The sequence below is a fragment of the Hemibagrus wyckioides genome, linkage group LG04 (genome assembly GCF_019097595.1).
Source record: "Hemibagrus wyckioides isolate EC202008001 linkage group LG04, SWU_Hwy_1.0, whole genome shotgun sequence".
Lineage (NCBI taxonomy): Eukaryota > Metazoa > Chordata > Actinopteri > Siluriformes > Bagridae > Hemibagrus > Hemibagrus wyckioides.
In genome coordinates this window covers 27,611,524-27,623,713 of record NC_080713.1, presented here as the reverse complement: position 1 = coordinate 27,623,713, position 12,190 = coordinate 27,611,524, and the positions used below count along the sequence as shown (strand labels likewise).

The 12,190-nt window shown below is 37.1% G+C and overlaps 2 protein-coding genes across 2 annotated transcripts; both read right to left on the bottom strand.

The window, feature by feature from the left end:
- Window positions 1-2,145: 2,145 nt before the first annotated feature.
- On the bottom strand, window positions 2,146-4,998 carry LOC131352195 (extracellular calcium-sensing receptor-like). The gene is made up of 5 exons (XM_058388140.1): window positions 4,714-4,998; window positions 3,738-4,553; window positions 3,434-3,661; window positions 3,161-3,284; window positions 2,146-3,059 (listed from the first exon to the last, which is right to left on the bottom strand). The coding sequence occupies exons 1-5, from the start codon at window positions 4,969-4,971 to the stop codon at window positions 2,146-2,148; spliced, it is 2,340 nt and encodes a 779-aa protein (XP_058244123.1). The 5' UTR covers window positions 4,972-4,998.
- Window positions 4,999-7,532: 2,534 nt separating this feature from the next.
- On the bottom strand, window positions 7,533-10,586 carry LOC131352135 (extracellular calcium-sensing receptor-like). Its single transcript, XM_058388053.1, has 6 exons — window positions 10,483-10,586; window positions 10,076-10,367; window positions 9,091-9,912; window positions 8,787-9,014; window positions 8,577-8,700; window positions 7,533-8,440 (listed from the first exon to the last, which is right to left on the bottom strand). The coding sequence occupies exons 2-6, from the start codon at window positions 10,331-10,333 to the stop codon at window positions 7,533-7,535; spliced, it is 2,340 nt and encodes a 779-aa protein (XP_058244036.1). The 5' UTR covers window positions 10,334-10,367; window positions 10,483-10,586.
- Window positions 10,587-12,190: the final 1,604 nt, after the last annotated feature.

Here is a 12,190-nt window from a genome sequence, read left to right as displayed (position 1 = left end):
CAACAGTGGCAACTTGGAGGTGCTGGGGCTTGAACCCCTGATCTTCTGGTCAACAACCCAGAGCCTTAACCACCTGAGCGACCACTGCCCCACTCTCCTGACATAAATCCAATAGAACACCTCTGGGACATTATGTTACAGTCCATCTGACACCACCAGGTTGCACCTCAGACTCCAGATCTGGGAGGAAATACCCCAGGACACCATTCATCGTCTCATTAGTATCACACTGGACCCAGGAACAGAGACCGGAGAGCAGATGGTGAGTAATGTGATCGTGCTTCATTGTACAACAAACTGTGCAAACAAAAGGCGACCTGAAACGTAACTTAAATTGGCTTATCTGAGCAACTGGTTGAAAGCACAACGAGTAATCCAAATGAGGTGAATCGGTGTAGGAGCAGCAGCTAGCAGTCCGTGGCACTTGGGTGAAAGGCATGAACGTAACTGACGTAACGTTAATACTAGCCACTGCTCGTGTGGTGATAGGGTGATAAATAGAGTGAGTGATAATGAGTGTCAGGTGAAAGTGTCAGAACTCTGGTGATGGAGGGCGTGGTTGCGAGGTAGAGGTGGGAGCCCCCGTGACAATTAGGAGCATGCCCTGACGTTGTCAGGCATGCATAAAAGTACATGACGGCCATACACACTACTAAGCACCATTTCAAGTTACTGCAATAAAATTTCAGTAAAATGGACTAGTCTGCTGCATCATTTCTTCACTTTGATTTTCAAAGTGTCTTTAAATTCAGCCCTCTGTAGGTTGATAATTTTCATTTCCATCAAACAATGTGGCATCCTTTCATTCCTAACACATTACCCAGTCCGTGTCAGTATATGTATCCAGCATGATATTTCCCCATTGAGATCTGATGTGTTTTAAATGTGTTCCTTTAATTTTTTTGAGCAGCGTATGTTACTTATAGTTCCTGTTCACATATTGCAAAAGTGCCTGACCTGCTGAACAGGTGCTCATAGTAAAGTCTGGAAATTGTTCAGATGAACAGAGTTACATGTACAGAGATGAAAAGAATACCCATACTATTGGACATTCAAGCTGCTGAGTTCCCTTCTTAGGGAACTCAACACTGCATCATAGTATGATACAATGGCATTGCCTCTGCAAGGTGCTGTCAGAAACATGTGTGAACACAAACCAGTTCTGTGGGGTCAGGGGACATAACAGCATATGTCAGCAAGACCATAAAAGGTCATTTATGTCAGGTATCTCCAGATTCTCTGTCTTTAGGAAGCCATTTGTCTGTCTATGTCCATTTCTGTCCATTATGAGGTAAGATAGATGACTTGTGTTCATTTACCTGCTGCATAGAATTATTATTTTGGAGTTCCCTCCAGAGCCTAGCTCCCATAAAGAGGATGTAGATGGCCTGTGTGGCTGCTTGCATGATTTCTCAGGGCAAGCATAATTTCTCAGTGCAGTGACATTGGTAATGGTGTTTCCATAGTACATACCATTATGCAGCATTGAGTTCCATTGTAAGGGAATGTCTTAGATTACATATGTAAATATGATTCACTGAGAAAAGGAATGACTTGCCATATGTAAGCCATGCTTATCTTCCTTCAGAAAATTAGATTCTCAGTTTATGTTATGTAGATGCTCTTTTATGATTTTGCTGATGCACACTGCGAGGTCACCTGATCCCAGGTCAGCCAGTCGAATTGGCGTGTGTTCACACAGAGGCATACTGATAGCTTCAAGGCATTAGGTAGCATCTCACTGGGAACCAGGTTGCATACATAACCTGAGATACATTGCATTCTGCCAGTTTTACAAACAGTAATGTTAAAGTTCTAGGATAGAACAATTACTTTTATTGATAAAAGCCATTTGACAGTGCAGTTACAAATGTGTATAGTGTGACTTAATATCTATTCTACTGCACAAATTATGGAAACAATTATGGAAGTGTATAGATAATGGCTGTCTATAAATGCTGTTATAGAGAAAAGCTGTCTTATATACTAACCATATTCAAACTGTACTGAAAAGTCAGATGAAATATACCAGTTTATTTACCACAGTAACTGAAGCTGTAAGCTTTCCTTTACATTAGTACATGTTCTTTACATAAGTTACTTAATTTAAATTAATTAAATTAGTACTGGTGAAGATCTGGACAGCTAAATTAATTTCACAGGTGCTTTAGACATCATTTGCTTCTTTGTATTCTTTTCTGGTTTCAGTATGATTATATAACACTTTGGAACAAATATGCAGAATAATAAACCAAAGCTTGATGCTAAAATGGCAAATATCTCTACAGCTACAGTGAATTTTCCAGGAGAGCTGACATAAGCAGGAATAAAAGTGATCCAAACTGCACAGAATATGAGCATGCTGAATGTGATGAATTTGGCTTCATTGAAATTGTCAGGTAACTTCCGGGCCAGAAAAGCCAAGATAAAACACAAAAGAGCTAAGAGTCCAATATAACCCAGTACAGCCCAGAAACCTATAACTGAGCCTACATTACATTCCAATATAATTTTTTCTTTGTAGTACTTCATATTTTTGTAGGGAAAAGGAGGGGATATTTTTAACCACAATGAACATATAATGACCTGTACAAGAGTGAAGGCAAGTACACTGAGTCTCTGTTGTAGAGGCCCAAACCATTTCATGACATTACTTCCTGGAAGTGTAGCCCTAAAAGCCATTAACACAACTACTGTTTTCCCCAGAACACAGGAGATACAGAGGACAAAGGTGATCCCAAACGCAGTGTGGCGCAGCATACAGGACCAGTGAGAGGGCTGACCAATGAATGTGACTGAACAGAGGAAACACAGAGTGAGAGAGAAGAGCAGCAGAAAGCTCAGTTCAGAATTATTTGCTCTAACAATTGGTGTATCTTTGTGTTTAAAAAAAGTTACAGCAATGCAAATGGTGAAAAAAACTCCTAATAAAGAAAATGATGCAAGGATGATTCCCATTATTTCCTCATAAGACAGGAATTCCACCAGCTTTAAGACACAGCCATCTTTCTTTTCATTAGACCACAGTTCAGGAGGGCACTTGATGCAAGATATAGAATCTAAAGAAGAGAAGATGAATATCAATTTGATGTGCGGTTTGCATTGTATTTTTCTGTTCCTGTTAAGAGTTATTAGTCATTAAAAACACTATTGATGATACCTGTTGTGTTACTGATTTCTCCCTCTGCACATGGTATACAGTCAAAGCAGCAGACTGGCCTTCCTTTTTGTACAGCCTTCCTGGTGCCTGGAGGACAACTTGGACTACACACAGAGACAGGCACCTGCAAACCATTATATATCGCATATAATTAGAAAATATTTTCTGAAAACAATTTTATTGCATTTTAATAATAATATTGTGCTGTATATATGAATGTACATTATAGCATCTATAGGAACATATTCTATTGGTATAGACATTGTTGTTTACCTGTGGTTTATTGTGGGCCCAGACTATACTTTTGTTGTTAATTGACAGCTGAAGGTGTGTTTGCAGAGAGGCATCATAAAAGCCGACTTTAACAAATATTGTTTTACCATCTTTACCTTGCTGCCAGTTCAGCACATCATACCGTGCTGCTGGGTCTCCATTCTCATCAAAGAATACATCCTCTCCTGTTGCAGTGGTGAAATGGATTTTCTTCAATTCATTAACTATCTAAAGGAAGCATTGCATACTCTTCAGTTACGCACATAAGTACATGTTTTTCAGGAGTCTATTTTGTTACACTTACCTTCCAGGGTTGCTGGTTATCTGTTATTTTTGTACATGCAATAGCACCTTCTTGTCCATTGTCCTTCTCTAAACAGCCATAACTGTTATGTATGGCATAAGCCACAGCATACACAGCCTTGTAAACATTATTTGCAATTCGTAAGTCAGTAACATCTGTATTTATATTTTGAACTTGAGCGAGAATTTCATTGCTGTTGCACAGTTGTTTCATCTCAGTGTTTTCTTGTGGCAGAAATTTGCATTGAAATATGGTCTCCAATACCTCTTTGTAAATAGCTTCCTCAGAAGCTGGATTAAGCTTATTCAAAAATGACCCTAGGCCATTGATTTTAACATTTGGAATAGAAAAACCCACAGAACCTCTCAGAATATGTTGCCATTCAGCATTGGCAGTGTTCAAATCGGTGATCCAGGACTCACTTCCAATCCACTGAAACCCAGTCATGTTCTGCAAGACCATTTCTCTCAGAAGAAAACTGAAGTCAGAGTATGCAACAAAAGCAACAATCACTTTGGAGGTTGAAGCTTTGATCGTTTCAACTATGTTGAGAATTTTTTCTCTGGAGTCTGTCTTAATAAATGCTTTGGAATACTCAACACAGATTCCCTCTTCTTTGGCAGCACTTATAAATGCACTTATGCCATTTTTCCCATAGTCATTATCACTGCATAGGGCTCCTACCCAGGTCCATCCAAAATATTTGATGAGCTGTGCCAAAGCTTTGCTCTGGTAGTAATCACTGGGAATGGTTCTAAAGAATGATGAGTGTTTTTTTTTGTCACTCAGGCATGCACATGATGCCATGTGACTAACCTGTGATAAATGTATTTGGTTTAAATGTATACTGTAGATAATACCACTTGGTATGTTTTCATTTCATTAAAATCAATACAAATTGCCTACATAAAATTCAGTGCAATTGTAATTTTAGTTTAATGCATGTTTATAATTTAAAAGTAGATGTTGGATTTACCACAGGAATGTGCAAAGGTCCCACTGTATTAGAGATGGCAATAGTTGGGGTAGACGATGAATGTCCAATAATTGCTTGAACAGTGTCAGATTTGGAGCAGTTCACTGAAGTTGTATTTTCTTTATGACCACTGACTAAGGACAAGGCAGCTCTTGCGGCCAGTTCAGCTGTTCCACATGTATCATAGATTTTATAACCCAAATTGATACCAGGAAGAATATCACTTCTGTTGTTGATTTCTTCAATTGTAAATATCATTGTTTGTGCACTTTGAAAATCTTTGAGTGTCAAACTGTAGAAAAAATAATATAAATAAGTATTATTCATAATAATTTTGTAAAATTCTCAATTTTTGTATATATTTTTGATATAACCTAATTAATATTGAAGTTATCCCAATGCCCTATCCTAATGCCCCCTCACCTTGAACGAATGCATTCTCCTTTCTTGAGCCCTGATGTAAATGTTCGTGCTGGCTGCTCCCATTTGCTATGGAAGGAAAGAATCCCACCAATCAGTACATCCCCATCTTTACTGAGTTGAGGAGGATTGGGCAGTCCTTGAATGCTGCAGGGAGGATCAGCTGCTCTCACCTGAGTGAATAGAAGCCATGTGTGCAAGAAACTCATTCTCATCCCTCCAAAACCAGCTAGACCTCTAGGCTTTTATATAATCCTTTTTAGTTCCCACAATACCTAGATAACGTGTGGTGTTTACTTATGCATACTACCTCATTAATTTGCATTTTCCTTAATATCTGGCCACATCCCACATGGTTTCCCATACAGTTTATACTGTATATTATCTAGATAATGGATTTTTTAATGTCCTAATGTTCATGGATTAAGATATCTGTGTCATGTGAAATGTCCCCATCATTCCCATGGTAAGGCCTGAGCTTAAAGGAGAAGTTTACTTCTAAAACAAAAATTTACAAATAATTTACTCACCCCCTTGTCATCCAAGATGTTCATTTCTTTCTTTCTTTAGTCGTAAAGAAATGATGTTTTTTGAGTAAAATATTTCAGGATTTTTCTCCATATAGTGGACTTCTTCTTTTCTTAGAAAAATTAAAAATTGCATACTTTGTCACGACAAAAGCTCGTCTAGCACTAGCTCTGGGAAGCATGTTTACAACACTATGTACTACGTAATCACGTTGGAAGGTCACGCCTGACATAGGCAGACGTACAGACCCAGTGTTTACTGGTTTGGAGAAGGAGGACCGCTCGAAGTTGTTGTGTGTGGAATGACACAAAATTATTATGTCTTTGTGTCAGTTTTTTGTTTAAAATGCACTTCCTTGGTCTTTGCATGTTCGCTTTGCAAACACTGGGTCTGTAGTTCTGCCTGTCATGTGTGACCTTTTGACATGATTACGTATTATGTATCTAGACAAGCTTTTTCTCTTTTGAAGTGCCTAGATCACACACCACTGGGAGAAGGAAAAATCACATTGTCTGTTTAATGTATATATAATGTGTACACCCCCTTTGAAAAGTAAAATTTTAAACAATATTTCAATGAACACAAAAACAATTTCCAAAATGTATAAAGAGTGGTATAAAGTTACCCAACAGCAATGTGAAAAACTGGTGGACTATCTGGGTTATTCCACCAAATACTGATTTCTTAATGTCATTTAGCCAAAGCATTAACACAATTTGTTACTAATTATTTGCATTTTATTTTATTTGAGTTATTAAAGCTCTGCAAATACTGCATGATCTTGGGTTATTTTGATGGGTTGTCATGTCCTTTAAATATACACTCTAAATAATGACAGTTATATTTTGAATTTGGGAGAAATATTGTCAGTAGAGAGCTGCATTTTTGGAGATGCTCTTATCCAGTCGTCTAGCCTTCACAATTTGGCCCTTGTCAAATTTGCTAAAATTCTTATACTTGCCAAATTTTCCTGCTTCTAACACATCAATTTTGAGAACAAAATGTTCACTTGCTCCCTAATATATCCCACCCACTAACAGGTGCCATGATGAGGAGATAATCAGTGTTATTCACTTCACCTGTCAGTGGTCATAATGTTATGGCTGATCAGTGCATATCCCAGTGGTGTGTAAACTAGGCACATTAGGCTTAGGCACTACAATCTGAATGATAGACACATTTAGCATTACAAGGATACATTAATCCATAAACTTTCATACATTAAAAAAGCCATTATCTAGTTAATATACAATATAAACTGAATGAGAATCATTGAAAATTGCTGTCCTGTATCTGCAGTCTGTCCATCTATCTGCAGTCTTGTAACCCTCTGCCTGTACCTCTTTTGTGTGAGACACTGGCCATACCTTCAATACTTTTGTATTACCACCTTTGGTGTGCTTAAGGGCAACCCCTATTTTTGCTTGTGATAAAGGTATTCCAGTGCCCTTCCTTCTGCACTACCATATTATATTTGTCAATGCTATTTATTTGTTAATCATATTTGTTTCTAATAGTCCCTTTTTATATCTGGCATAAGTACTTGCCCTGCTGCATAGGTGCTCATAATGTGGTCTGGGAATTGTTCAGAACAGAAATAAAATGAAAACAACCAAGAAGTAATGTTTTATTTGATTTTGTTCAAATTTATTAAAGGCTACACATTCAAAATTACATGGTAAAAATAAAAATTTGATTTTCCATTATATATACCAGTATATGTACCATGTTTAATAATGAATAATGAAGGAAATAATGAATCTTCATATTGAACAATTTTAAAAGCTTTCATTTAAGTTAGTACACATTCTTTCAAAAGGTTACTTAATGTAAACAGATCGTAGTACTAGTGAAGATCTGGACAGCTAAATTCATTTCACAGCTGCTTTAGTCATCATTTGCTTCTTTGTATTCTTTTCTGGTTTCAGTATGATTATATAACACTTTGGAACAAATATGCAGAATAATAAACCAAAGCTTGATGCTAAAATGGCAAATATCTCTACAGCTACAGTGAATTTTCCAGGAGAGCTGACATAAGCAGGAATAAATGTGATCCAAACTGCACAGAATATAAGCATGCTGAATGTGATGAATTTGGCTTCATTGAAATTGTCAGGTAACTTCCGGGCCAGAAAAGCCAAGATAAAACAGAAAAGAGCCAGGAATCCTATATAGCCCAGTACAGCCCAGAAACCTATAACTGAGCCTACATGACATTCTAATATGATCTTTTCCTTGTAGTAGTTCATATTATTGTAGGGAAAAGGAGGGGATATTGTTAACCAAAGTACACAAATAATGACTTGTACAAGAGTGAAGGCAAGTACACTGAGTCTCTGCTGTGTAGGTCCAAACCATTTCATTACATTACTGCCTGGAAGTGTAGCCCTGAAGGCCATTAACACAACTACTGTTTTCCCCAGAACACAGGAGATACAGAGGACAAAGGTGATCCCAAATGCTGTGTGACGCAGCATACAGGACCACTGAGAGGGCCTTCCAATGAAGGTTAGTGAACAGAGGAAACACAGAGACAGAGAGAAGAGCAGCAGGAAGCTCAGTTCAGAATTATTTGCTCTAACAACTGGTGTGTCCTTGTGTTTAAAGAAAATTATTGCAATGCAGATGGTTAATGAAACTCCTAACAAAGAAAATGATATAAGAATAATTCCCATTATTTCATTAAATGACAGGAACTCCACCAACTTTATGACACAGGCATCTTTCTTTTCATTAGACCACAGTTCAGGAGGGCACTTGATGCAAGTTATAGAATCTAAAGAAAAAGAAATTCAGTTTAGCTAATTACAATTAATTCTGTTCTGTTTATTAGCCTAATGAAATGTTAAATGATAGTGTTTAATGCTTCTCTACATCACTGAGCCAAACCACTTTTTGTTATATATATATACCTGTTATATTACTGATTTCCCCCTCTGCACATGGAATACAGTCAAAGCAGCAGATTGGCCTTCCTTTCTGTATAGCCTTCCTGAAACCCGGGGGACAACTGTGACTGCAAACAGATACCGGCACCTGGAAAATTTTTGTACTTTAATCAATACATTCATAAAATTATTTTTATTTCCAACTTATTTTATGTTTAAATAGCTGTTGTTTACCTGTGGTTTATTGTGGGCCCAGACTATACTGTTGTTGTTAAATGACAGCTGAAGGTGTGTTTGTAGAGAGGCATCATAGAAGCCCACTTTAACAAATTCTGTTTTTCCATCTTTACCTTGCTGCCAGTTCAGCACATCATACCGTGCTGCTGGGTCTCCATTCTCATCAAAGAATACATCCTCTCCTGTTGCAGTGGTGAAATGGATTTTCTTCAACTCATTCACTACCTAAAAGAAGCATTGCATACTCATAGGTTATGAATAGAAACAAATATTTTTCATGAGTCTATTTTATTAAACTTACCTTCCATGGTTGCTGGTTATCAGCTAGGGTTGTACACATATTTGCACCTTCTTGTACACTGTCCTTCTCTGAGCAGCCGTAACTGTTATGTAGGGCATAAGCCACAGCATACACAGCTTTGTAAACATTATTTGCAATTCGTAAATCTGAAATATCTGTATTACCATTTTGAACTTGAGTGAGACTTTCATTGCCTTTGCACAATTGTTTAATTTCAACTGTTACATTTTCTTGTGTCAGAAGTTTACACTGAAATATGGTCTCCCATACCTCTTTGTAAAGAGCTACACCAGAGGCTGGATTAAGTTTAGTCAGAAATGACCCTAGGCCATTGATATTAGCTTTTGGAATGGCAAAACCCACAGACCCTTTCAGAATATGTTGCCATTCAGCATTGGCAGTATTCACATCAGAGATCCAGGACTCACTTCCAATCCACTGAAACCCAGTCATGTTCTGCAAGACCATTTCCCTCAGAAGAAAACCAAAGTCAGAGTTTGCAACAAAAGCTACAATCACTTTGGAAGTTGAAGCCTTGATAACCTCAATTATTTTTAGAATTCTTTCTCTAGAGTCTGTCTTAAAAAATGCTTTAGAATACTCAATACAGATTCCCTCTTCTTTTGCAGCGCTGATAAATGCACTTATGCCATTATTCCCATAGTCATTATCACTGCACAGAGTCCCCACCCATGTCCATCCAAAATGTTTGACAAGCTGTGCCAAAGCTCTGCTCTGGAAATAATCACTGGGAAGTGTTCTGAAGAAAGATGGGTGTTTTTTTCTGTCACTTAGGCATGCACATGATGCAAAATGACTAACCTGTAATGAATGTATTTTGTTTAAATATATACTGTATATAATTCAACTTGGTATGTCTACATTTCATGAGAATAAATGCAAATTGCTTCCATAACATGCAATGCAAATGCATTAATTTCAGTTTAATTGATGTTTATAATTTGAAATTAGACATAAGATTTACCACAGGAATGTGCAAAGGTCCCACTGTAGTAGAGATTGCAATAGTGGGGGTAGATGATGTTTGCCCTATGATTGCTTGAACATTGTCAGGTTTGGAGCAGTTCACTGAAGTTGTATTTTCTCCATGACCATTGACTAAGGACAAGGCAGCTCTTGTGGTCATTTCAACTGATCCACATGCATCATAAATTTTATAACCTAAATTAATGCCAGGAAGTATATCAGTTCTGTTGTTGATTTCTTCAATTGCAAATTCCATTGTTTGTGCACTTTGAAATTCTCTAAGGTTCAAACTGTGGACCAAATTCACAATATAAATCAAAATAATGTGTAAAATTAACAGTGCAAATAATTTAGGAATATGTTTATAACATAACCTCATTCATTTTTGTTCTAATGCCCCCTTACCTTACACATTCTCCTTTCCTGGGCCCTGATGTAAATGTTCGTGCTGGCTGCTCCCATTTGTTATGGAAGGAAAAAATCCCACCAATCAGAACATCCCCATCTTTACTGAGTTGAGGAGGATTGGGCAATCCTCGGATGCTGCAGGGAGGATCAGCTGCTCTCACCTGAGTGAATAGAAGCCATGTGTGAAAGAAACTCATTCTCATCAGTTTCCATCCACCTAGACCTCTAGTCTTTTATATAATCCCATTTAACTCCCACAATACCTAGATGTCAAGGTGTGGTGTTTACTTATGCATACATATTACATCATTAATTTGCCTTTTCTATAATGCATGCTAAAATGCCACTGTGATATTCCTATTACATCTACACTAAGATTGTTATTGAATTGATGGATAGAGTAAGACATGCCCCAAATTGTACATAGCCACAGGCAATGAATAAAAAAATAACAATAAAAATATATTATAATCAAATTGTATTGACTACATCCCACATGGTTTCACATCCAGTTTATACTGTATATTATTTTGATAATGGCTTTTTTTAATGTATCTAAGTTCATGCTTTATGGTATCCCTGTCATGCGAAATGTCCCTATCATTCCCATGGTAAGGCTTGAGCTTAAAGTGTCCAGATCACACACCACTGGGAGAAGGAAAAACCACATTGTTTCTGCAGTCCTGTAACCCTCTAACTGTAATGCTTTTGTCTGAGACACTGACAATCAATACCTTTGTATTATCTCTTAGAGATAATACAAAGATTGCTTCGTAGCATCCCCTATTTTTCTTGTTATGTATGATGACAAAAGCAATCCAGTGCCTGTCCTTCTGCACTGCCTTATTATATTTGTCAGTGCTTTATATTTGTTAATCTTATTTGTTTCTTATAGTACCTTTTCATATCTTGCAAAAGTGCTTAACCTACTGAATTTTTCCGAAGCCAATTACATGTACAGAAATAAACAGAAAACAATTGAAAAGTAATGTTTTATTTGATTTTCTTCTAGTTATTTAAAGGCTACATCTGAATTTAAATGGTAAAAACATTTACCCCGCTTAGGTACATTTACTTTTGTTGATGATAGGCCTTTGATAGTGCATTTAGACATGTTTGAGGTGTGTGTTTCTATTCTATTCTATTCTATTCTATTCTATTCTATTCTATTCTATTCTATTCTATTCTATTGCACAGATTACAGAAAATAATTGGAAAATAAAAAAGAGGGAAAACAGCCACAAAATACAGCTCTGGAAAAAATTAAGAGAACACTGCAATATTTTTCTTAAATCACCATCTTTACATGTAAGACAGCCATTGCATTCCAATGTCTTATCAATTCCAAGACTGGAACACCTCATTCTGCTTAATGAAGTACTGATTAGGTGATTACCTGAACCAAACTTTATTCAATGAGGAAAAGTATAAAAACCTCTGCTGTTGTAATCACTATCCTCTTCCAAAAGGACTAGCTTGATTGCAAGAACAGTGCTAGTAGTACCTCAAAAGTAATTGGTGTCAAGTCAAGTCTTTCTGGCTTTGCTGGCAGAGGGATTCAGTGAATTTCAGGTTGCTTCCATTTTTAAAATTTCAAAACCAGCAGTTCAGAAGAACAAGGTCAAGCTGCAGACATTGGAGTCAACAAAGCTATAGAATGGTAGAGGGTGAAAATCAAGCAATTCAAATGTCACTGAATCAACTG